The 27,522-nt window shown below is 44.2% G+C and overlaps 1 protein-coding gene across 1 annotated transcript in view; it reads right to left on the minus strand.

Annotated features, from left to right (window-relative positions):
- RBL2 (RB transcriptional corepressor like 2) overlaps positions 1-27,522 on the minus strand; it is a 533,156-nt gene that overhangs the window by 463,166 nt on the left and 42,468 nt on the right. The window contains exon 4 of the mRNA XM_069216335.1: positions 8,261-8,325. Coding sequence (XP_069072436.1) covers positions 8,261-8,325 — 65 coding nt within the window. The remainder of the gene's footprint in view (positions 1-8,260; positions 8,326-27,522) is intronic.

Below are 27,522 nucleotides of genomic sequence, written 5' to 3' on the forward strand. Positions count from 1 at the left end.
TATTGAGGTTGGTAGGCCGACTGTGTTTGTGAGGTGGATTCCTCAGGTGTTTGGGTTCTAAATCCACCTCTGTATTGGGGCTTACGAAAGGATCCCCTGCATTGCGTTGTATACAAAGCACCCATGGCTTTAGCTGTGTCTGAATCTTTTTTCATTTTTTCAATAGCTGTGTCTACCTGGGGCCCAAAAAGCTGTTTTTGGTTAAACGGCATATTGAGGACCGCCTGTTGAATTTCAGGCTTAAATCCTGAAGACCTAAGCCATGCGTGTCTTCGTATGGTGACAGCAGTGTTGATTGTTCTAGCTGCTGTGTCTGCAGAGTATAGGGCTGGCCGGATCTGATTGTTTGTGATAGCCTGCCCTTCCTCAACTATTTATTGTGCTCTTTTCTGTTGGTCTTTGGGGAGATGTTGTATTATATCTTTCATCTCATCCCAGTGGGCTCCATCATATCTAGCCAACAATGCCTGGGAGGTGGCTATCCTCCACTGGTTGGCTGCCTGAGATGCCACCCTTTTGCCTGCATCATCTAACTTTCTGCTCTCCTTGTCTGGTGGGGGTGCATCCCCTGATGAATGCGAGTTTGCTCTTTTCCTGGCTGCGCTTACCACTACAGAGTCCGGAGGCAATTGTTGTGTGATAAAGGCAGGATCAGAGGGAGGTGGCATAACTTTTTCTCCACTCTAGGAGTAATTATTCTAGCTTTCACTGGCTCCTGGAATATTTGGTCTGCATGTTTTAACATGCCTGGGAGCATGGGAAGCGAATGATAGGTGGTATGTGTAGAGGAGAGTGTGTTAAAAAGGAAGTCATCCTCTAACGGCTCAGTGTGCATGGCAACATTGTGATAGGAGGCAGCCCTAGCTATGACCTGAGTATAGCCTGTACTATCCTCTGGTGGTGATGGCTTAGAGGGATAGCAGTCTGGGTTGTTACCTGGAATGGGATCTAGAACATAAAGATCCCATGGATCCACATTGTCGTGCTGTGAATCAAATGAATGTACAGGAGATTGCACGCGTGGGACTAGAAGGGGGAGAGATAGGCAAATGAGGAGAGTGAGGAGGAGACTGAGGAGGAGAAAATTGAGGAGGTGGAGGTTTCTCTTTAGATTTTGGCACTTTAGCTGGTGGCTGAGCAGTGTCCAATTCTTCTTGAAAGGCTAATTTCCTTTTAGGCTTTAGAGGAGGTGCTGGTATAATTCTGCCAGTGTCCTTGTGGATGTGAATCCTGGCTTGCCTTTCATCTATTGCCTCCATTTGTGAATGTTCCTCAGTAATTTTATGGCTTTGTTTGAGGGCTTGCGAAAGTCCATGTTCCTCTGTATAAATTGGCCTTTTCGGCTCCGAAGCTGGTTTTTACGGTATTGAAAGGCTGGGAGTGGATGATGGCCTTGGCTCCGAAAACAATTTTCGAGGTTTTGACTCGAAGGATCGATGCTTGGTAGTCTCGGAGACAGAGCTTCAGCTCGAGTCCGAAGCCTTAGGTGGCGTGGCCTTTTTCGGTGCCGAAGTTGTTGGTTGGTCACCAAAGGTCTTTTTACGGGTCGAGCCATGGCCTTCCGGCAGTGGCGTTCCCAAGGCCTTATGTTTGGGCTTGGCTGGGCAGGGGAAGGCGTACTCACGTGCTGTCCTGCCGTGACCGGTCTGTCCTCCTCGGACTCCTGCTCGGAGTCGGATCCTCGAACGGAGACTGCTGTGTGCATGATCTCCTCCTCCTCGACGTCAAGACGTTCAGTGCTCTTGGATTCCATCTCGAGTCTCCGTGCTCTTCTGTCTCAGAGAGTTTTCTTTGAACGGAAGGATCTGCAGGCCTCGCAATTTTCTTCCCAATTGTCTGGAGAAAGACAGAGATTACAGACGAGATGTTGGTCTGTGTAGGGAAATTTTGCATGGCACCAAGGACAAAAGCGCAATGGGGTCTGGTCCATGAGACTTCCACAGGGTCGGCCCGACCAGACTCGAGTTGGGCAGGGGCGCCTCGAAGGGCAAGTAAAGATGTTTGACCCGACGGTATCGAAGAGTCGATGGAAGATGGTACGAGATCGAAACAATACCGACGAGAATTAGAGAGTTTTAGAACTTTTCCAACTCGAACTATCGGAGCGAAAAGAAACACATCCGAACCCGATGGTGGAAAGAAAACAATCTAACATGGAGTCGATGCCCATGCACAATGGAGCTGAAGAGGAGGAGTCACTCGATACTGTGACTCAAAAACACTTCTTCGAAGAAAAACAACTTGTAACACTCCGAGCCCTACACTAGATGGCGGACTATGCATAGCATGTGTAACTGCAACTACACATGCCATCGAACACATATATATATATATATATATATATATATATATATATATATATATATATATATATATCTCTTCCCCACGCCCTTTCAACTTGAAAAAATTAACATAATTCCATCAGCGTTCTACTTGTATTTTTTAAAGATCAGCACATCACAGAGAACAGTACGGGTTTTGCCAGCGAACTACCTTTGTCAACCTGTATGCCGCCATTTTGTTTGAACACTGACTTAGTACCGTGCCTTTTTTCAAGTTGAAAGGGAGTGTGGAAGTTAAGACGTCTACGGCGAACGTCGCAAACGGGCCCGGGCGCTTAGGAGCTGACCGGCAAAGCTGCTGTTCATATGAAATACATATATACATCTTCCCTGAATAGACCCAAAGGTTAAAAGTGACGGTATAGGAGAAACTTTTCAGTGATAATGTAACGTTTTAAGCTTCAAAAACCACTGAAATTCACTGGTTACAGTTATCTCAAATACGTTACACTGTCACTGAAATTTTCATCCAACTATAACATCACTATAACCTTTGTTTCTTACAGTGCATGTCTAGGGTTTTTAACTTAAAGTAATATTTTATTACCATACCTGAAGCAAACACTCTGACCTGCATGACTGATAGGCTCTTGGCCAGTCCCCTTGTCCAACTCAAGGGAAGACAACCCTCCCCCCACCCCCACCCTAACACACACACACAAACAAACAATGCATTACCTTCAATCAAGTATTTTAGATCATTTCTCAACGTCAAATTGTTAAGAGGACACACTTGCCTTGGTCAACCACAAACAGTTAGGATGGTTTGCCCTTTACAGAGGTGGACCTGCAACTGGGGCACCTGTTATGTTTAAATTTGTAAGTGCTTCCTGATGAAGTTTAATTTCTGTGAAATGAACATCTGTGCCAGAATGGAAACTTGCCTCTGTTTTATACAAGAAAAGATCAGTTGTGCATAAAATGTCTATCCAACTGGAGGATTTTCTATTTTTTAATTAAGTGTTACCTCGCTGGATGAATGCCTAGTGCATATTCTACACTATTGCTGTGTGAAGGACCAAAAGGTAATATCTCCAATGACCTTGTGTACATCGAATTTTGCCAGTGTTTTTGGTCCTCAATTGTCTTTAAACTGTAATCCATGACAATTATGCCTTGCATAGAGAAGACGACGAGACAAAAGAGTTTAACCTTTACCATACAAGGCTACTTCCTCTTAGTTAACTTGCTTCTTTGTTTGGTGGAGGTTTCCTTCTTTCCTCTACATCAAGAACATGTAACCAAAATCGGCGGGAAAACATGATTGGTCCCTTTGTTGAGCTGTCCATCAGCCTAGGGGAAGGAGGGAAGAGGACTTCATACTACAAACTGTAAGAAAGTATCCCTTTTTGACATGGTCACCCCCACTTGTTGCCTGGTAATCAATGCAATTTTGATTGAAAGTGCACTGAGTTCCTGCTAACAAAGTCCCTAGTGCCAGATCGCTTTCCCTAAAACTGTGCAATTGTTCCCTAATTGGCACTACCTTTAGCCTCCTTGTAAGTTCCTAGGGAATGGTACCCCTGGTACCTAAGGCATGGGTACCAAAAGGGGTCCACAATGGCTGCACCTTGTATTGTGCCACCCTCAGGGGCCCCTCACCTAGCACATGCAGACTGCCTTTGCAGGCTACGTGTCTTGGTGCAGCTAAAAGTGAAAACACCACATGGCACCCAGCCTCTGTGCTCTGTCCACTAACACTGTGAAACATTTATGGAATTCACCCCTACAGCAGGCCTTACAGTCCTAAGGCAGGGTGCATTATATTACATGTGGGGACATATCTACAAGAGCAGATATGCCCCTGCTATGGCTTTGTTGATTATTAGACATAGTGAGTGAACTGGGAAGCCATTTTAAGGACATGTGCTTGACACTGCTCAATACAAGTTCCCCAGCTATATTCACTAAATATATAGGGATGTTTGGTGTCAAACATCTCATAATAATAAACCCTCACTGATGCCACTGATGGATTTATTAATAGATGCACCCAGAGGGCACCTTACAGGTGCCCCTTAAAAACCTACCCACAACTGGTGTGCTGACTGACTAGTTTTAGGCAGCCTGCCGCCACCAGGCATGTTTCTGACCCCCACGTGTGAGTGCCCTTGCTCTTGGGCGGTCAGGAACAAGACCTGCTCTGGGAGAGCTATTTACACACCCCACCCAACAGGATGATATGCAAATCTCCATTCAAAGGCAGAAGGCTCCAAAGAAGCCCACCACTCTTGGTATGCAGATCTGACTTAGCTCAAAGTAGAGATGCCCCCGCCTCGGGCCCATTTGGCACCTGGACAGGTGGGAAAATTAGTAGTCAGAGAGGCATGCCCACCTCTCAGGCAAGTCTCACTGCTAGGCTGAGCTGCCTGTGTGGACATAGCTTTTGAAAGTCTGCCATCTTGGTGGTGGCAGAACTAGGAACTCTGGGACAGGGTTATGCCCACTTCCCACAGGAAGTGGTCATATAGGTGGTTTAGTGACCCTGGGGGTAAGCAGCCCATTGGTTACTACCCTACACTCCCCTAAACGCCCCTGAATTAAGAATTTTGGAGGGGCGGCTGGAACAAGGATATCATATTCCTGCTGACCTATGAAGAAGCAAAGAGCTGCAAAAGCAAGGACTGTGGAAGAAGTGTCTCTGCTGCTCCCATCGAATGTCACCAAAATTGCCCCGTCCTGCAAGGTGACGTGCCTTCAAAAGCCCGGGAGGACTGCCTGCCTTCAACAAAGACACATGAACTCCTGAGGAGAGGCCGACCCGTTTCCCTGCATCCTGCAGGCACCACAAGAGAAGTGAGAGGACTCTGGGCCGCTGAAAACCTGAAACATAAAAGCACCATTGAACCCGAGCCACCTAGCCCGAATTGAAGTTGAAGTGGGCCAACAGTGCCACTGTGGTCCCCAGCCCTCCAGAGAACAAGTCCACTTTGGACTTGCCTACTATGGACTCACCAACGCCACCTGCAGCCTCTGTTTGCAGGCCCCATCAACAACGATTATTACTGTTGGAGAAAACCAGATGCCTCAAGACACCTCTGCACCCGTCGCCCCTGGCCTGTAGACAAGAGTGAAAATGGTAGAAAAAGAGTCATGACATCAGACCCAAGCACTCCACGGCCTCAAGCTTGATAGAAAAAATATATAGCCTTTGGATGTAAATTGGGCCTCTTCAAATAGAATTCAGTTAGCGCAAACCCGATACAAAGTATTACAGCACTTTACATGAGCACCAGTTACGTTACACAAGAACACATTCATTTTTGGTAGCAAGGGGAGATTAAGTGATTTGCCCAGAATCACAGGATGTTGAGTCAGCGCTGAGACTCGAACTGTGTTCCTCAGATCAGAGGTCGGCAGCTCTGTCCCTTATGCCACATCCTTGCCCCTATGGTTCTTTATCTGGTGCGTGTTGGGGCAGCCTGGGACTATCTTGTTTTTATAGCCCTTGGTAATACAGGTTCTGTCATTTCATATTGCTGCAAAGCAGGTGCCACTCTTAACAAAAACTCTCAAATTTATTTGCAGTTGAGTTGCCTCTTCTGTTATCCTCTTTGTATACAGTCAATGTTTTAAAAGTTAGGCTGGTATTGCCAATGTTGAGGAATAATTCCTGTAAACGTTTAACACAGAAATATATGGATGCCCCCTTTTCTTTGCGCTTAACTCTTTTGACCCACTCATTCTCAAGGTTAAATGCCAAGACGGTGCCCCTTTGTGGCTTGTTTGGTGCTATAAAAGTTTAGGTAAACGCACTAGAAAAGGTTGCATCTCCTGGGTATCACAACCAGGAATGAGGCAAAAACACTCCCAAGATTGGTGGCCTTGTTGTGTCCTCTCTCCTGCAGCAACATGCCTGGAAGGGATGATGTGGCACCTGGCATACATCCGCTATACTCCAAACCAAAACACATAGGTAAAAGGCATTGTCATTTACAAAGCCAATAGCTCTAACTCTCACAAATGTGAGGCCTATTGCACTGCAAGTGCTTGTTTTTTTTTTTTGTTTTTTTTTATGAACAGGGATGGATTTTTTTAACCTGCCATTTTATGTCCTTACTGGTTTAATACAACTAAGACAAACAATCGTCATGATTGGTTGTTAGGATCTGTTGCCTGGAACTGTTATGCATAAGGGGCCTAAGTATTTTTACGAGGCAGTCTACGATGGGAGGTAGTATTATTAATTTTTCTTCCACTCTCATCCTTATTGAAACTTTTGCCATCTGAGCTATGTTTTACTATGCCATATGCACCCTTTTCTCCGTTTAAATTGATGCTAATTGTGACAACAGATGTTATCTGCTTCTAAATATATTTTCACTAAGATATGGGAGCAAATTCTTTATTCATTTTGTTTTGTTGCCAACTGTCTTTTTTTCTTATTCACGCGTGGGGAGTTTAACTGATTTGCTCAGAATCACTGGGAGTTGTACCAGGACTCGAAAAAGGTTACCCAATACAAAGTAGACGGATTTGCCCATTAACCCACATCTCCTTCAATTACCTCTTTCTTTCAATTATGCACACAATGCATAACATAGAAACTTGCACTTAAAATCTCTACATAGCCGAGATTAAGCATTATCATTAACTTAAGATAGATAGATAGCTAGGCCTCAGGAACACTGCACATGCTTCTCCGTTGGTAAACAGGTGTCTGATCACAATGCAATAATTATAATTAAGGTCTTCTACTTTCGTCTGATTCATATCGCCATCTCTATTTTCGATCTGGACCACTATAGCTGCCTCCTTTCAGCCACCCTTCAAACTAAACAAAAACAAATTACAACAGGTACAGAATGTACGTTCACAACTGCCTTCTAATACCAGATTGAACACCCCCTCCCAAAAATCACTACACAAAAAGAAGCACTGCCAAAGCCAATAGGTCTAGCCCTTGAGATCTATGGGCTACGCAATGTCTTTTGTTCATACTGTAAAAAAAGGGCACTGCCGACTTTGGAAGCATAGCAGTTTGGCTGCTGTGCATCATGGCTAAACATATTAATAAAAAACAAATTGCTATGACACGTCCACCAGTTATGTGCTTTAAAAAAGTGCATTCCGCCAGGTTGTAATATCACTTTTCATTTTAGTTTTACCCATGCTGCAAAGCATGTACTGCTGTATAGAATGGTTACATGGCATTGCCAAAGCCAATAGCTCTCATAGGGGACACCTATTGGCTTTTCCAATGCTTGTTATAACATTCTCACTAACAATACAAATCTATTTACTCAGTTTTTCCAAGTTTTACTTTTTCAAATAACATGTCCCACCAGCAAAACCAGTTTGCTCCACTACGTATAAGGCAATTAGCAAAAATGGTGCAAAACAGATTTTCTCCATTGTACTCCAGAACAATACTTAAGGTAGTATGGAATCATATACCATTCACCTCTTAAATACCCAACATTCAAATGTCTTTACAATCCAAGCTATTAGATACACACTGCATGAAAGGATGGAGGCAATCTCGAAATTTAATGGGTAAAACATTTTGTCTTTGATAAATCTATATTTTACAGCAAATTGCATCTAAAGTGTGCTTTTAATCCACTATCTGCTCCCTTGCAAAATGTAAAAAGCATTTGAATTTTTTATTTTTGTCTTTAGAAAAAGCTGTATTTTAACCGAATGGCTGGCTTTTATTTTCACTATCACCACCTAAAATAAGAAAGAGTTTTATTTCAATAATGATGTAAAACATCCTTTCTTTAACTATTACAAGTTTACCTTCTGCATAAATTAACAGTATAACACTATGTGCACTTCTTTATGATTATATCATTAAAAAATGCTGCACTGCAACTGACTGATAATCTTCTTTTCAAATATCACCAACGGAAACAATCAAATGTTTTATGTAAAGTGTGATGTGACACATCCTTTCATCCCTCATTTCAGCTTACCTTTTGCGTGAACAAACAGCACCCAGCAAAAACTGAAAACTTCAGAGACTGTACAAGGATGGCGCCTACCAAAACAAGGAAGAAACATGTCAATTGCCATGTGCACTATTTAAACATACAATATAACTTTATGATTAATTATCATATCACAGAAGCATAACCATTCAAAGGCGCACCATGTGCCATTAGGCAATAAAACTGATTGCTTAAAAAGGACAGTTATGTTGTCTTAGGTACACCTACAAAACAACCTCTAATTGTGAAATTTACAGCAATGAACGCATAACAAAGTGTTTCGCACTTTAGATGTTTTAGTGAGAGTCAATATGCTTTCCTGTTTTCTTTGAATGATCTTTTGTGTTGAAATAGAAATAATTATATTTTATTTTAATTATACCTTGTCTAATGAGAAATAACAAGAGCCCTGCCTCCACATGGTGGACTGTGACAAACCTTCCGGAACCATGATCGGTGCCAAGCAAACCAAAGTGAGCATAACAAATAATCCTTACCATTGCATGCAAAGAAAAAAGCACTTCTATTAGATCAGATCTTAAAATGACAACAAAGCAAGATACAAGAGTAATTGACTCATCTTGTGAATTGGGGCTGTTAAAGATAACTAGCTTATCAATCCACGTTGAAACTTTATTTAATACCTATTAACAAGGAGGTAGGTTTGGATAAATCAGTGCTTGTGTTAATGTGTAGTATAAAAGAAAACATATATATTGCCTGATCTTCTTGGAAGAGCTCATTAAGTAATGTTTCTATATGCAATTTTCATTATTCTCATGTTTAATGTAAGTGTCATACAATGTTTTTCGGCAACAAAACCGTAAGAATTTGTTTTACATACACAATTTTTTTAATTTCCTTTTCCATTAAGGGAAACAACAGCAATCATTTAGTGAGTTATGAATACGTATAACACTATGATCATTCAGCTTTTTTCTTGATTGCAGTTTTGTTTCTCTGTGAAATTTTTAATGGGGGTCAGATTACTGAGCACTGTATTAACAATGAATTTAGGTTAGCCAAGAACAATTTATAAAGAGTTTGAAAAAGGGGAAGACATGGCTTGGAAGGACCTTCACCGTTGTATTAGGGGTCAGAGACTTTAACAGGTGAATTTGGGTAGACAGAGGATATGAGGATTGTCAAGTCTGTTTAGGGTGAAGCTCATCCAGGATGGAAAGATTTATTCTGAAGTGAACATCCTAAAAATGCTGTTTGTATTCCACAATCAAGAATGAAAATGTCACTTACCCAGTGTACATCTGTTCGTGGCATTAGTCGCTGCAGATTCACATGTTTGGCACAGTCCGCTGCCTGGTGTTGGGCTCGGAGTATTACAAGTTGTTTTTCTTCGAAGAAGTCTTTTTTGGTCACGGACCGAAGGACTCCTCCCTCTTCGGCTCCATTGCGCATGGGCGTCGACTCCATCTTAGATTGTTTTCCCCGCAGAGGGTGAGGATGGAGTTGTTTGCTATAAATAGTGCCCATGCAATGGAGTGAATATGTATGTACGTTAAGAGTTTATAATAATTATTTACAAATGTACAGATGTTTAAGATTTATGATCTACTTCTAAACGGCTACAGGCTTCCCGGGGAGGTGGGAGGGTACATGTGAATCTGCAGCGACTAATGCCACGAACAGATGTACACTGGGTAAGTGACATTTTCAGTTCGATGGCATATGTTGCTGCAGATACACATGTTTGGCATAGACTATAAAGCAGTTACCTCCCCTAAAAGCGGTGGTTTAGCCTGTAGGAGTTGAAGTAGTTTGGAATAATGTTCTTAGTACAGCTTGGCCCACTGTAGCTTGTTGTGCATTTAGTACGTCTACACAGTAGTGTTTAGTAAACGTATGAGGCGTAGACCAGGTTGCAGCCTTACATATTTCGCTCATAGGAATGTTTCCTAGAAAGGCCATTGTAGCACCTTTCTTTCTGGTTGAGTGTGCCTTTGGTGTAATAGGCAATTCTCTTTTGGCTTTAAGATAGCATGTTTGAATACATCTGACTATCCATCTAGCAATGCCTTGTTTAGAGATTGGATTTCCTATGTGTGGTTTTTGAAAAGCTATGAACAGTTGTTTTGTTTTCCTGATTAGCTTTGTTCTGTCAATGTAGTACATTAGTGCTCTTTTGATGTCTAATGTATGTAGTGCCCTTTCAGCCACGGAATTTGGTTGTGGGAAGAACACTGGCAATTCTACTGTTTGATTTAAATGGAATGGTGAGATTACTTTTGGCAGAAATTTTGGATTTGTTCTTAGAACTATTTTATTGTTGTGTATTTGAATAAATGGTTCTTGTATGGTAAATGCCTGTATTTCACTTACTCTTCTGAGGGATGTGATTGCAATGAGAAATGCGACTTTCCAGGTTAGATATTGCATTTCACAGGAATGCATGGGTTCGAAAGGTGGACCCATGAGTCTTGTTAAGACGATGTTAAGATTCCATGAAGGAACTGGTGGTGTTCTTGGTGGTATAATTCTTTTTAGCCCTTCCATGAATGCTTTAATAACTGGTATTCTAAATAGAGACGATGAATGAGTAGTTTGTAGGTAAGCAGATATTGCTGCGAGGTGTATTTTTATAGATGAAAAAGCGAGATTTGCTTTTTGCAAATGTAGTAAGTATCCTACTATGTCTTTCGTAGAGGCATGTAATGGTTGTATTTGATTGGCATGGCAGTAGTAAACAAATCTTTTCCACTTAGATGCATAGCAGTGTCTAGTGGAAGATTTTCTAGCTTGTTTTATGACCTCCATGCATTCTTGTGTGAGGTCTAAGTGTCCGAATTCTAGGATTTCAGGAGCCAAATTGCCAGATTCAATGATGCTGGGTTTGGATGCCTGATCTGTTGTTTGTGTTGTGTTAACAGATCTGGTCTGTTGGGTAGTTTGACATGCGGTACTAGTGAAAGGTCTAGTAGAGTTGTATACCAAGGTTGTCTTGCCCATGTGGGTGCTATCAGTATGAGTTTGAGTTGGTTTTGACTCAACTTGTTTACTAGATATGGAAGGAGAGGGGGAAAAGCGTATGCAAATATCCCTGACCAACTCATCCATAGAGCATTGCCTTGTGATTCGCGGTGTGGGTACCTGGATGCGAAGTTTTGGCATTTTGAGTTTTCTTTTGTTGCGAACAAATCTATCTGGGGTGTTCCCCAAATTTGAAAGTACTTGTTCAGAACTTGGGGGTGAATTTCCCATTCGTGGACTTGTTGGTGGTCTCGCGAAAGGTTGTCTGCTAGTTGGTTTTGTATTCCTGGAATAAATTGTGCTATTAGGCGAATGTTGTTGTGAATCGCCCACTGCCAAATTTTTTGTGTTAGGAGGCACAATTGTGTTGAGTGCGTTCCTCCTTGTTTGTTTAAATAATACATTGTTGTCATGTTGTCTGTTTTGACAAGAATGTATTTGTGTGTTATTATGGGTTGGAAGGCTTTTAACGCTAGAAATACTGCTAACAGTTCTAGGTAATTGATATGAAATTTTGTTTGGTGTATATCCCATTGTCCTTGAATGCTGTGGTGATTGAGGTGTGCTCCCCACCCTGTCATGGAAGCATCTGTTGTTATAACGTATTGAGGCACTGGGTCCTGAAATGTCCGCCCATTGTTTAAATTTTTGCTGTTCCACCATAGAAGCGAGAGGTATGTTTGGCGGTCTACCAACACCAGATCTTGAAGTTGACCCTGTGCCTGTGACCATTGTGATGCTAGACACTGTTGTAAGGGTCGCATGTGTAGTCTTGCGTTTGGGACATTGGCTATGCATGATGACATCATGCCTAGAAGTTTTAGCACAAATTTTGCTTGTATCTTTTGGTTTGGAAACATAGCACTTATTACCTTGTGGAATGCCTGCACTCTTTGTGGACTTGGAGTGGCAATTCCTTTTGATGTGTTGATGGTTGCTCCTAGATATTGTTGTGTCTGACACGGTTCTAGGTGTGATTTTGTATAGTTGATGGAAAACCCCAGTTTGTGAAGGGTTTGTATGACACATGTGGTGTCGTTTGCGCATTTTTTTACTGTGTTGGTCTTGATTAGCCAATCGTCTAGGTAAGGGAACACATGTATGTGTTGTCTCCTGATGTGTGCTGCTACTACTGCTAGACATTTTGTGAACACTCTTGGTGCAGTTGTTATTCCGAATGGCAACACTTTGAATTGGTAATGTATTCCTTTGAATACGAACCGTAGGTACTTTCTGTGAGAAGGGTGTATTGGTATATGAAAGTACGCATCCTTTAGGTCTAATGTGGTCATGTAATCTTGCTGTTTGAGCAGTGGAATGATGTCTTGTAGTGTGACCATGTGAAAATGGTCTGATATGATGTAGGTATTTAGTGTCCTGAGATCTAATATTGGTCTTAATGTTTTGTCTTTTTTTGGAATTAGAAAGTACAGGGAGTAAACTCCTGTGTTTTTTTGTTGTACTGGTACTAACTCTATTGCATCCTTTTGCAGTAGTGCTTGAACTTCTAGTCCTAAAAGTTCTAAATGTTGTGGTGACATTTTGCGTGTTTTGGGAGGGATGTTTGGTGGGAATTTGTGGAATTCTATGCAATAGCCATGTTGGATTATTGCTAATACCCAATTGTCTGTTGTAATCTGTTGCCAAGATTGGTAGAATTGGCTTAGTCTTCCCCCCACTGGTGTTGAGTGAAGGGGTTGCGTGACTTGAAAGTCACTGTTTAGGTGGAGGTGTTTTTGGAGTCTGGAATCTTCCCCTACTCCTTGGGAATTGACCCCCTCTATATCCCCTGAAACCTCCCCTTTGGAAGGAACCCTGATATGGTGTGGTTCTTGTTTGTTGGCTGGTGGTGTCTGTGGGTTGGCCACGAAACCCCCCTCTAAATGGAGTTTTTCTAAAAGAGCCTCTGCTCTGCGGGGAGTAGAGTGCGCCCATGGCCTTGGCCGTGTCTGTGTCCTTTTTAAGTTTTTCAATGGCTGTGTCCACTTCAGGGCCAAAAAGTTGTTTTTCGTTGAAGGGCATATTAAGGACAGCCTGCTGGATTTCAGGTTTGAAGCCTGAAGTGCGGAGCCAAGCGTGTCTCCTTATGGTGACAGCAGTGTTGACTGTTCTCGCTGCAGTATCGGCTGCGTCCAGTGAAGAGCGGATTTGATTGTTTGAGATCGTTTGTCCCTCTTCAACTATTTGCTGCGCCCTTTTTTGGTATTCTTGGGGAAGATGGTCTACGAGAAGTTGCATCTCATCCCAGTGAGCGCGGTCATATCTGGCCAGCAGCGCTTGAGAATTTGCGATGCGCCACTGGTTGGCTGCCTGTGATGCTACTCTTTTTCCTGCCGCATCAAATTTTCTGCTTTCTTTGTCCGGAGGTGGGGCGTCGCCAGATGTATGGGAATTTGCTCTTTTGCGAGCTGCCCCTACTACTACGGAGTCAGGTGGTAACTGCGAAGTAATAAACACTGGATCTGTGGGTGGTGGTTTGTATTTTTTATCCACCCTTGGGGTGATGGCTCTTGATTTTACGGGCTCTTAAAAAATTTGTTTTGCGTGCCGTAACATCCCCGGTAGCATTGGGAGACATTGATATTGGCTATGTGTAGCCGAGAGGGTGTTAAATAAAAAATCATCCTCTATAGGATCGGAATGCAGTTGGACATTGTGGAATTCTGCAGCCCTAGCCACCAGTTGTGAGTATGAGGTACTGTCCTCTGGCGGTGACGGCTTTGTAGGGTATGAATCTGGATCATTGTCTGGCACTGGGGTGTCGTATAGGTCCCAAGCGTCTTGATCCTGATTATCTTGACTTATGGTAGTTTGCGCTGGTGAGTGCATTTGTGGCGGTGTTTGTGCCGGCGATGCCTGTTGTAGTGGAGAGGGCGGAGGCGTGACTTTTTTAACCACTTTGGCTTGTGGTTGTGCGTCATCCTTGAGGAGACTGATCCTTCTTTTCCTCATTATTGGGGGAAGGGTTGATATCTTCCCTGTGTCTTGCTGGATGTACAGTCTCTTTTGTGTGTAGTCTGATTCTACACTTTGGAGCTCTTGTCCAAATCTGTGCATCTGGCCACTTATTCCTTGTTCCTCTGAGTAGGATGAAGGTGTGGTATTTTTCGGCGCCGAGAGAGAATCTTTTTTCGGTTTCGGCACCGACAGAATTTTTGTTCCTTTCGGCATGGATTCTCGGTGCCGATGTTTTTCGGTGCCGGTATCTTGTTTTTGTCTCTCGGAGCCGCTTTCTCGGCTCCGAGGTTGCTCCATGGCGGTCCCTCGACCGGAGTCGGGTGTCTTCGCTATGGGCGTGCCCTTTTTCGGCGCCTTCGACGGGTCGCCTGTTTTATGGGTCGAGCCATGGCCTGTTGGCAGTGGCGTCCCCTGGGCTTTCGTTTTGTCGATGGTTTTACTTTTCGACGTCTTACTCACAGTTTGTTGCTGTTGTTCGACGTCGGAGTCTCCGGATTCTGAGTCCGGAACCGAGAATGTTTCCTCTTCGTCGTCGAAACGTTGTTTTGTCGGCGTGGACGCCATTTGTAGACGCCTGGCTCTTCGGTCCCGGAGTGTTTTTCTGGACCGGAAGGCTCGACAGGCCTCACAGGTATCCTCCTTGTGCTCGGGGGACAAGCACAAGTTACAGACCAAGTGCTGATCTGTATAAGGATACTTACTGTGACATTTTGGGCAGAAACGGAACGGGGTCCGTTCCATCGGCTTCGATGTCGCACGCGGTCGGGCCGACCAGGCCCCGATGGGGGAATCGAAGCTACCCCAAAGTCTTCCGATGATCGGTGTCGATGTACCTAACTATCCCGATACCGAACGGAACAATACCGACGCTTTCTTCCGAGATTCTGACTAACTTTCCGAACCGAAACACGGAGCGAAAAGGAATACGTCCGAACCCGACAGCGGAAAAAAACAATCTAAGATGGAGTCGACGCCCATGCGCAATGGAGCCGAAGAGGGAGGAGTCCTTCGGTCCCGTGACCAAAAAAGACTTCTTCGAAGAAAAACAACTTGTAATACTCCGAGCCCAACACCAGGCAGCGGACTGTGCCAAACATGTGTATCTGCAGCAACATATGCCATCGAACGTATGGCTTCTAAAAGAATATTAGATACTGAGTGTGACCATGACACTGAGCAAGTTTGTCAGCTGAATTAATTTAGTGTCATGTTCGTTGGATGAGTTTTCTGCCTAGATGTAGAAATCAAATAAAATAACTGAAAACTTTAAGAATGATGAGACATATTAGGCATGCTAACAAGAGAAGTCTCAATCGTAAGTGATATGACAACCAGACTGGGTGAAGTAGGGGACATGCACTCAACAAGATTACTTTATGCGACAGGTGACAAGACAAAAGGGGATTATCTATCAGGACATTAACTGGATGGCTACAGGTCTATGATCTTGTGGCTAAGGAGGATATTTTGAGCCATGACAAATTTGGATCGAATGTATGCAGATGACCAAAATGTATTCTTATAATATCATGAATATAAAAGTAAATGGTTAACAAGGTGTACTTGGAGGTCTGTGAAGAGACTGCAAGCTGAAACCACTAGTCAAGGCGATGGTCGCAGATTTGAAGGCTCTATGACCAGGATGTAATGTCAGTGGAGTAAAGGATGAGGTGAGTCCGCATGAGTTGTTAATTCACGTTGGAAAAGGAGTCTGCGATAACGATTTTGGAAAAGGGGACCAGAATCCTCGATTTGGGCTTGAAATCCAACCAACTGTCCAGATAGGAGATAAAAGACCAAACTGAGAAAGATACTGGGAGGATAGTGGAGAAGTATTCAAGCTGATGACGACAAGAGGGGTAAGCCAATAAAGGAAAGATTAGCAGTTCAGTTAGATGAGCTTGTGGGTGTCCTAGATAACAAGTGAAAATAACAAAGTTTTTGGAAAACCAATGAGTAGTCCTTCAAATGCAATTAACACCACCATTGAGCTAGAGGTTGTGGTTATCCTAATAGGGAAGACCCAAATAACAATTCCCAATAAGGCCACGAATGTGAGCCTGAGTGGAGGCTTCCTAATAAAGATTGATCATCTGCACTTCCAATAATACTGCTGCTAATATTCTAAAGGCCTCCTTCTAAGGAGTGCTCATAATGTTTGGGGAGAGCAAATCATTGTTTGCACTCAAGTTTTAAGTGTATACCTGGGTTGCAGCAAATGGGGACTGCAGCGCAGATTGTTATGTGTATTTCTGTGCGCCATGCTTTGTCTAAATTCCAAACAATAAAAACTCATAAAAACATAAAAAGAGAACGTTTTGCATGCCTGTCCTTGCTACGCTTTGAGATTCAAGTACCACAATTTAATAATTTGTTTGTCCAGTTAGAGCGCATTAGTATTAGTGGCCCTAGACCACCATGTCAAACAGCTGCATTCATACAGGATACTGCTCAGATACTTCCGATTCTTCCCATGACCTCAAGAAATGGCCTCATAATCTGACAACAAAGTGTAAAACTGTAATTCCGGATCGCAGGTAGGTTGTTAATCTGCAAATCAAGAAGAGCAGTATAACAGAAAATACCGCGGAGAAGGGATCAGAAATGGGAAGTGTGGAAATGAGGCAAACCAAATGCATTTCCAAAAGACGGGGTAAGTGATAATCAAGCATGCTGGAGGAATACACTAGAGAGCAAAGAAGGGGGTAGAATATATCTGTGTTTTTTGACAATAGGAAAACATTTCAATAATTAACTTTTTATTTCTATGTTCATTTTGAACAAGATGTTTTTTTCAAATATCCATCAAATTCAGGTATTGTTTTGCAGTGCCCAAAACCCAAGAGTTACAGAGAATAAAGATTAAAAATTATCAACTGAAACACGTTTTGAATTACCTTCTGATTTTGTCAACACATAGACCGTGGATTCACAGTGTCAATGTAGTGGATTAGAAAAGAGCAAGCTTCACTACGTCTACCTCTGAATACAAAGGATTTGCATATATCAGAGATTTTTTCACCCTGTTGAGTAGCTTATTTTGCAATGGTGCTGGTGATGTTAGAGGAAGATGTTGGGAGGCATAAGATGGCCAGAAGCCGGGGCCCTGTGCAGAATGAATGTGAAGGAATGTAGAAAGCTATTTCTAAAGACTGTTTTTCTGAGGGATGGAGGAGTTCATTACAGTCTATTTAAGGGGGTATAGGGACAAAGGAGTGTTGAGTTTAAGATGTAATACTTTTTTGGATACTGGATAATGCCACTATGTTACTGGGTTAATGTGAAAAAAATGTAGTGTATTATTTGGTGTGTTGGGGGGGACCTCACAATTCAATACACTTTCAACGCTTCTTAGGACAAGTCAGGCTTCGCTTGTCAAACTTTAACTCAACCCTGGGTAGCTGTGGCTTTGAGCAATCAGGCTTCAACTAAGGAACAAATGTAAACCATTTAAACAGCATCAAACCAACTGAAGAAGAAAGAAGTACAACTCTCAAGAAACCGGACTCCAATTTATAAAATTAAACTGCATTTTTATGTATTTATGGACACCAAAATGAAAAGAATCCACCAAAGGGTTCCGGAGATAAAATAAATCAAAATCTTTCACTCAACAATGAACAAGCATTGGAAAATGTAACAAAGCTGTCACGTATAAATTTCTGACAGCCAACAGCTGCCATTTACTTCTATGGAGTGGTCTTGATGCAAGGGATACAGGATAATGAAGATGCTAAGAAGCTGATGGGGAACTTCCTGGGGCTATTCCTCGATCTATGGTCCTGGTGAAGGGATTTTGGCAACAGGGATGGATGTCCCTTGAAGTCCTCTTTGGTCCATCAGAAGTCCAGTCGCCAGTGGACTACCAGTCTCCGGTCACAGCCAAACCAGAGGTTCTCTTCTTCTGCAGATAACACTCCTGCTTGGTGGCCAAACTGCATTCCGACTCCGCTACCGGGTAAAACGTTTGAGGGTAAGAACCCGGTCTCTCAGGGTGCACTGCAGCAAGGAGCAACTAATTTAGTGATCTGGGCTACCAACTCACTTAAGCAGGCTTCCTCAGCTTTTGCTGCCCTGTGCTGCGAAAGTTAAGTCAGTCAACTGACTCTTGGAGTCTCTGCTTCTAGGTGGGCTTGTGGGCCAACTTGGCCACGAGCAGGATGCCATGGGTACGGTCCTATGTTTGCTAACCCAAGAATCCCGCCAGTGCAGTCCAACTACAGTGCAGCCTCTCTTTGTTGGGGTCCAAGGTGAGCAAGGCAGTCCTTTGGTCCTCTTCTTTAATTCAGATGAGAGCTGAGTTCTGAGGGCCAAGAGTGCCTCTTTTATTCCAAGAATATGCCTTTAGGGGAGATCGTGGTCACTAGGCGATGGGCTACCAGGTCTCTTCTCACCTGATGGCAACTTCCTGTTAAGCCTGGCATCTACCTATCCCAGAGTACTCTATTCTGCTCACTCCCAAGGTGGCTGAACCCCTCTCTCGATGTGTGGATGTTAGAGATGTGGCTATCTCTGGGCCACAGGCCTATGGAAAAAACGGTCTGATACTTGACACTCTTCTGTCTACCTAGATGAAGGAGCAGCCCCTCTTGTGTGTTCTTGCCATTTGCTCATCAAACACAGCTTACCATTTGCCCATCAAAGGCGGCTTCCCCTTTGAAGTTCGTCTTTTGAACTCACACCCTGTGTGGCTTTTCCAGACAGGAGGAAAAAACATCTCCTCCCTTGGACTATTCTTTGTAGGCTTTCCTGGGAGTCATTTACACTTCTCCCCAGGAGGCAAGAAGGCTGACACGAGGACAGACCTTTGTATGCAAACATAAGCAGCCACTGGAAACCCTGGGCAACAAAAAGCCAACTTACTAACTTTGCACTTTGCCCACCAGTGACATTAAAATCGATTTAACATATTAAACTGGATTTAATACACTGATTATTTTGATAACTGAAAGTACCAATGTTAACAGTTCTATTCAGAAGTTAGCAAGGCTGAGATGTCAGTCTGTAAATCTACGCTTGCTAATGGGGCTACTTGCCTTTCAACAGTAACTGGCATTGGTGTTTTATACTGTTAGCACCTTAAAACCTCATGAAACTGCAGGTTCAACTTTTCAGTATAATGCACCCTGCATTTAGGGCTCTGTAGGCCTGCCTTAGGGGTGACTTACATTAACAAGCCCTGGCAAAGCCAGTAGGTCTTGGTGATGCAAGAGCTATTTTTCTTTGTCAATGTTAATGTCTTTTAGCCAAGAGCACACAATTTAGGTGTGCAAGTAAGTTTTTAGTATGTTACAGAAGTGACTTCCTTCTATTTAAAAACTGTCTGGACCTAACATGGATGTCCGAGGGTGTAAAAATATATTATAGTTCATTTAACTTCGAAGTCATCAAGTGAAACATTTAACCAACTCCAAAGACAACTGCAAAAATAAAAAAAATGAAAAAAGATAACGGGAGAAACTATTCACTCATGGACCAGGTGAACTTGACAGCTATGCACCATCCTCCGGTTTTAGCTCTCCACAACATTTACACACTAACGTTTTAATTTACCTTTCATACTTCGTTCAGCACCATTTCAAAGGATGTCTACCATGCCAAAATGTAGTTTTTTTAAACATGTATGTGTTCTGTGTAAGTGATGAAAGCCAGAAAATGATATTGGACTACTCTCAATTTCTTAGTAAGGTTGCCAATAAAAAAGTTTTAAAAATCCTAAATTCAGGCACCCAATGCAGAATAATGGGGCCTTTGATTACAGCAAATCCTCTTCCAATATGGCAGCCTAGCTCTTTTGCAGCGCTGTGGACTCCTGCAGTGATATTCAATTAATAACAAGCAGCGATGAGGAAAAGGGTAGGGGAAAGGTCAAGCAATGAAGCGGGAGGGTGCTGGGGGACGAGTAAGCAATAACCAAACATTCATTTTTAAAAATCCCCTCACTTTGAAGTCAGAGAAAGAAACGCAAACAGGCACCCTCAGAAAACAGCATCTGACATTTGACATCAGTCTTTGAATACACAGCAAATGTGACGAGATAAGAACAAAATCTAAAGGCCTGTAACAGTAACGGAGCTTGGAGCGAGTGAAAACACAAGCGCTCCTGTGAAGTGCTCTTAAACAAAGAAAAAAGTAATTCCTAAAACATTTCCTAAAATTAGAGCAGTGGATGGTAGTAGCAGTTGGTCCATGCTCTTGGGCCATGCATGCTATGGGCAAATGTGGAGAAAGATTACGACAGCGACGATGGAGCCAGCGAATGGGAAGCCTGTGGGTGGACAGAAGCCCCATATTGAATACAACAGTCTCTCAGAGACAGCACATGTGCTGTCTAGCCGAGACCTAAAAAGAAAGCCTTGGGCTTTGCCACTGCTTTCAATGGCAGTTTCAAACTGCTCTGCCACTCAGGAACGGCAGGGTGGGACTCATGAACTTGCTCCGTCCCGCTTGTGGTGGCACAGCTAGTGACTGAGTTCACAAGAGACATTTTAACTTACAAACACTAGGTACAAATTGTATCATATAATTAGGGATTTAAAAGTCAACTTATGTCAATTGGGTGTAAGCCAATTAAACATGCACCTTTTAAGGGTCAGATCACATGCACAGAGTCCTGATTAGCAGGGCTCAGGGCATTTCAGATCCATTACACCAGTGCCTAGTCCTCAAGATGAAGGCACAAAGTGGGGGTGAAACTGCAAAGAGCCTGCTTCTTCACACTTACTATGCTCTAACTATTTTTGATAAACTATATATTCAATACTTTTTTTTTTTTTTAGAAGACATCTTTTATTATTTTCAGTTGGTAAACAACCATACAAAAAAAGAAACTGCGGTCTTCCCTGGAACAGGTTATTACGGCTCAAACCCCATAATAATACAAATGTATCAAGCACAACAATCCCCTCTCAAGGCACAGCAGGTGCCACAGCATTGGAGATGGAAGAAAAATACACCTTGTCCTCTGATGTAGTGTCTTGTGACTCCTCCCCCCATCCCACAAACTCTGTCAGCAGAACCCCCTACACCTGCAGGTCCTCCTCCACCTTCTCATCATGTTGACATTTCCTGAGGCATACTTCCTCCACAACCACCCACTCATTTACATCTCTCACCCATCTGTCCACACTGGGCACAGCCTGCCCCAAACCACGCAATTGCAACTTGCCTCTCCGCTAGTAACAATAGCAGATGCAGGAATTTAAATTACATTTTTTCACCCTTACACAGCAGAATATTTCCCAGCAGACAAACAACTGTGTCCATCATTATGGGAGCCCAAAATACAGTAGCCACTTGCAGCACAACAGAAGTCCAAAATGAGACCGTACCATGCAAAGTGTAGGAAAGATGCCATTTGAATCTGGCATCAATGGCAACCACAAGGCCCACTGAGATCTGTCCTGTTAAGCAGCACTGGTGTGATATATGTGCGGTGCAAGAAATTAAAATGGACCAATTTAAATTGTGCAATACAGGAAACAGTCTGGACTATGGCACAGGACCTGCATCACTGCACATCCTCCAATGGCACCCCCACTTCCTCCTCTCAAGCAGCCATGTCAGGAAACAGGTTTTGGGGTCTATCAGCCGTCATGGCGTCACCGCCTCTCCCCCCTCCAGTTCCAACACCCCTCGAAACAGAAGGGACATGAACGAAGCAGCCGGAACATGGGCCATATTTCTCACAATATGGCAGCTATGCTGGAGTGTGTTAAAAATTACCCATTCCCCAATCGAAAGGGCTCCTACACCGCCTCAAAAGTGATATCCTCATTTGGATACAGGTCTCTAATAGTCTCGCACCCACACCCCAAACAGGCAGTAACATCCATCAACTCAGCAAGTGTACGAAACGCCAGTAGGACCCAGAAATTAACCTCTCATGCTACCTTGACAGCTCGCACCCAAAGTGACACCATGTGCCTAATTAGGTACGATACCGGCGATATATCCTGCCCTCCTAATAACAAGAGCTGTGGGAGAGTAAGAGCACGCGTTTCATCCGCCAACAGCGAATTCTCCTATTTCGCACCATTCAACAACCATTGGGCAGCATGCTATAGCTGGGAGGCCAAGTAATAAAGCTCCATATTAGGTACCTTCAACCCACTCTCCAGCATGGGCAAAAAGAAAAAAACTCTTGTGCTACTCTGCTTCTGCTGCCAGCTCAAATAAGTGTAGGAAGAAAGGAGTGCAATCTCTGAAAAGCCACCTGGGGAAGGGTAACAAATGAATGCGGCATAATGCACAGACACTGCAGCAAAAACACATCTTAGCTGCAGCCACTCGACCCATTAGGGCCAAAGGGAGGGTCTTGCAAAATGTAATCAAAGCCCTCAGACCCTCAGTGATCCCATGAATATTACAGTGCCTTTGTTCTTGGAAGGTGTACGCCACCATGATCCTCAGGTAACAGAACTGATCAGTTTCCCATTGTAGGGGCATGGTGGGCAGGGAAGCTATTTCCTTGTCAGCCAACACACCCAGAGGGAATAAAAACAATTCTCCACGATTAATTTTAAGACTGTGAGCTTCCCAAATGCTTCTAAATATTGTAGGAGCGAGGATGTGGTGTAATGGCCTGAGCTGACAACTTCAAAGCTGGCAGAACCAGGTTCGAGTTTTGACTTTGGCTCAACATTCTGTGATTCTGGGCAAATCTCTTAATCTCTCTGTGCCTACAATTCAGGGCCTTCAGACCCTCACGAGTGATTTGCCACGCTTTACAAATCCTGGATTTATTTAATTATTTAGGAGAAGAGGTAGTGACTCCAGAGGGACAATAAGATAAAAGAGGTTGTCACCAGAATAAAGAGGCACCAAATGATTAACAACACCCACACGGATCATCATCAGGCGATCTGAATCACCAGAGGCTCCAGCGTAATGGTAAAAAGGAGAGGCGATAAGGGGCAGCCTTGGCATCTACACCTACCTACCATCCATAAGTCAGAGCTCAAGCTACCAACTTTCACCCTGGCTATTGGTGCAGTATACGCCAGAAGCAACCATGCATGAAATTGCACAGCAAACTTCATTTCCTCCAACACGCTCATAAGATAATGCCAATTCACAGTATCAAATGCCTTAGCAATATGAATAGATACCACCTCCATTTCTTCTTTCCTATCCTATCATAACACGCACCAACCGTCTGAGGTGCTTGGTAGTGTTACTCTCTGAAATAAAACTGCACTGACCCTCATGGACCAATTAAGAAATCACTGGACACAGCCTAGATGTTACAACCTTACAAAAATCCTTTGTGTCCGTATTTATAATTTTAAGCAGACAATAGGTGGATGGATCCAGGGCAGAAGCACCAGGCTTCAAAACCATAGAGATAAATCCCCCCCGGATGGAGGGGGAAGCATGCCGTTGTTACAGGCCTCTTGACATACCTCAAAAAGCTGCTGTGTGAGGACTGGAGTAAAAGCCTGATAAAACTTCGACGTCAATCTCCAGTGTCTACTCCCCAGGCAAGCAAGGACAGCACAGACCTCCTCCAGGGTGAAATCTGTATCAAATTCTTGGGCCGTCACAACCCCCAATCTTGGAAGCTGTTGAGTTGCCAAAAAAATCTGTAGTACACTCTGGGTCCTGCAGCCAACAGCAAGAATATACCCATTCCAAATGGTCTCTAAGGGTCTTCACAATATCATTCTGTGTGTATGCATCCAGCCCCTGGGGAGTCTTAAGATGTAAAATAGAGTAAAGGGGTGCCTCCCGATGGAGCACCCATGCCAAGAGCCGCACAAAGCTTTCCCCCTCCCTTTATGTTATCTCTCACGGAAGCTACCTGACACAGAATTCCCATCTCATCCTGGCGGCCATCCACGTCATCTAGAGGGAGGTGCACTATCTCAGCCAAAACTCCCTCCTTCTGAAGACGTTCCACCTGCAATGTCCATCGCACCCCGCAGGAGAGGCCCATGCACTGTCCCTTCCCTGTAAGACAACCTTCATCGCCTCCCATTCCGTTGCCCACTCAGAGTAAAAACACAATTAACCACAAAGTAGTCCATGAGGACGCCCACCAGTGTATCCCTGTCTAAGGGAATCCAGTAACACCTCAAGGGGCGAAACCTCCAAATGAACAGAGATCTGAAGCCTCCCCTCCCATTCTAGCAAACATGGCAATAGGGCATGGTCAGAGAGTTAACGTGACAGGTAAGTCACCACCAGCACTTTGGGGGCACTGTAAGTAGTCAGTAGGATATGATCGAGCCTGGATTGGGGAGTAGCAGGTAAACTCCTACATCACTGGATGTGAATCCTTCCAAATGTCACAAAGTCCCAATTGCTTTGAAAGCTACTGCAGTGTGGGTGCCATCTTTGGCTTAGTGTGTAGATTGGAGGGTGAATTGAGGGGTGGCAGACGATCGTTTGAACCACCCATAATGCAATTAAAGTCCCCTACCCACATCAGTCTAGAATCAACCACCGAGGATACAACATCCTATAGTGTTAAATAAAAGGACTCTTCATTCATACTGGGCCCAAAGGAGTTAACAAGGACCACTTCAATCCCATCCAACGTACCCTGCAGCAGCAGATACCACCCCTCAGAAGTAAAATGCCCTCTTTGACATTGTCAACTCCACTTTTTTGGCCTATGACTGATGCTTTTTGACTGAAATTCCACAGGGAACCCGTTAACCCAGACCCCCAGTTCAATCAGTGTAGGAAGTTGGCTCTGTATATACCATCTCAAAGTAAGAGATAGTGTGCACAGAGTCCAAGGGTTCCCTTTAGAGGTAAGATAGTGGCAACATTAGATAATTATAATGCTCTATTTTGTGGTAGAGTGGTCGAGCAGTAGGCTTATCAGAGGGTAGTGTTAAGCATTTGTTGTACACACACACACACAGGCCATAAATGAGGAACACACACTCAAAGACTTAACTCCAGGCCAATAGTTTTTATATAGAAAAATATATTTTCCTAATTTATTTTAGAACCACAAGATTTAAGATTGAACTAAATACATACAATGCAAGGTACTCCACACAGGTAAGTAAGGAACTTTGAATTAGAGCAGTAACATACACAGTTTTAGTTAAAATGGCAATAAGCTATTTTAAAAGTAGACACAGTGCAAAAATCAACAGTTCCAGGGGGAGGTAAGTACTGGTTAGTTTTTCAGGTAAGTAAGGCACTTACAAGTTCAAGTTCCTGGGCATTGGCAGCCCACCGTTGGGGGTTCAAGGCAACCCCAAAGTCACTGCACCAGCAACACAGGACTGGTCAGGGGCAGAGGTCAAAGGAGGGCCCAAAACACATAGGCGCCTATGGAGAACAGGGGTGCTCTGGATCCAGTCTGATAACAGGTAAGTACCTTTGTCTTCAGAGGGCAGACCAGGGGGGTTTTGTAGAGCACTAGGGGGGACACAAGTAGGCACAAAAACACACCCTCAGCGGCACAGGGGCGGTCGGGCGCAGTGTGCAAAGCAGGCATTGGGTTTTCAATAGGAATCAATGGAGGGACCCGGGGGTCACTCTAGTGGTGCAGGCAGGGCACAGGGGGGCTTCTCGGGCCAGCCACCGATTGGGCTAGGCAGAGGGTTGCCTGATGGTCACCTCTGCACTGGAGTTCAGTTACTTCTGGTCCTGGGGTCTGCGGGTGCAGTGCTTGGCCCAGGCGTCGGGTTCTTTGTTCCAGGCAGTCATGGTCAGGGGGAGCCTCTGGATCCTCTCTGCATGCATCGCTGTGGGGGTCCAGTGGGGTCGTCTCAGGTTACTCACTGGTCCCTGTCGGATGCGTCGCTGTGCAGGTTCTTTGAGTCTGGAGACAGACCGGTAGGGCTGGGGCCAAAGCAGTTGTCGTCTCCGCCGTCTCTGCAGGGCTTTCAGGTCAGCAGTCCTTCTTCTTTGTGTAGGTTGCAGGAATCTGATTTTTTGGGTTCTGGGGTGCCCCTAAATACTAGATTTAAGGGTGTGTTTAGGTCAGTAGGGCAGTAGCCAATGGCTACTGTCCTGGAGGGTGGCTACACCCTCTTTGTGCCTCCTCCCCAAGGGGAGGGGGGCACATCCCTAATTCTATTGGGGGAATCCTTCAATCTCGGGATGGAGGATTTCCAAAGGCAGAGGTCACCTCAGCTCAGGACACCTTAGGGGCTATCCTGACTGGTGGGTGACTCCTCCTTGTTTTTCTCATTATCTCCTCCAGACTTGCCGACAAACGTGGGGGCAGTGGCCGGAGGGGCGGACATCTCCACTAGCTGGGATGCCCTGGGGTGCTGTAACAAAAGGCATGAGCCTTTGAGGCTCACCGCCAGGAGTTACAGTTCCTGCAGGGGGAGGTGAGAAGCACCTCCACCCAGTACAGGCTTTGTTCCTGGCCAAAAAGTGACAAAGGCACTCTCCCCATGTGGCCAGCAACTCGTTTGGTTGTGGCAGGCTGGCAGAAACTGGTCAGCCTAGCACTAGGAGTCAGACTGGTATTCAGGGGGCATCTCTAAGATGCCCTCTGGGTGCATTTTACAATAAATCCCACACTGGCATCAGTGTGCATTTATTGTGCTGAGAAGTTTGATACCAAACTTCCCAGATTTCAGTGTAGCCATTATGGAACTGTGGAGTTCGTATATGACAAACTCCCAGACCATATACTCTTATGGCTACCCTGCACTTACAATGTCTAAGGGTTTGCTTAGACACTGTAGGGGCATAGTGCTCATGCACATATGCCCTTACCTGTGGTATAGCGCACCCTGCCCTAGGGCTGTAAGTCCTGCTAGTGGGGTGACTTACCTATGCCACAGGCAGTGTGAGGTGGGCATGGCACTCTAAGGGGAGTGCCATGTCGAGTTAGTCATTTTCTCCCTACCTGCACACACAAGCTGTGAGGCAGTGTGCATGTGCTGAGTGAGGAGTCCCCAGGGTGGCATAAGACATGCTGCAGCCCTTAGAGACCTTCCCTGGCATCAGGGCCCTTGGTACCAGGGGTACCATTTACAAGGGACTTATCTATGTGCCAGGGTTGTGCCAACTGTGGGAACAAAGGTACAGTTTAGGGAAAGAACACTGGTGCTGGGGCCTGGTTAGCAGGGTCCCAGCACACTTTCAATCATAACTGGCATCAGCAAAAGGCAAACAGTCAGGGGGTAACCATGCCAAGGAGGCATTTCCTTACAACCAGTCAATCAATCAATCAGTATTTATAAGAGCGGCTACTCACCCATGAGGGTCTCAAGGTGCTGGTTCCAGTGTTCAGTCCCTAAAACAAGGTATATCTAATTGTAACCCAATTGGCAAGAACTTTAGCACCCTTGAAGTGCCTGGTTTATGGTACCCCTGGT

Source organism: Pleurodeles waltl, chromosome 12, assembly GCF_031143425.1.
Source record: "Pleurodeles waltl isolate 20211129_DDA chromosome 12, aPleWal1.hap1.20221129, whole genome shotgun sequence".
Taxonomy (NCBI): Eukaryota; Metazoa; Chordata; class Amphibia; order Caudata; family Salamandridae; genus Pleurodeles; species Pleurodeles waltl.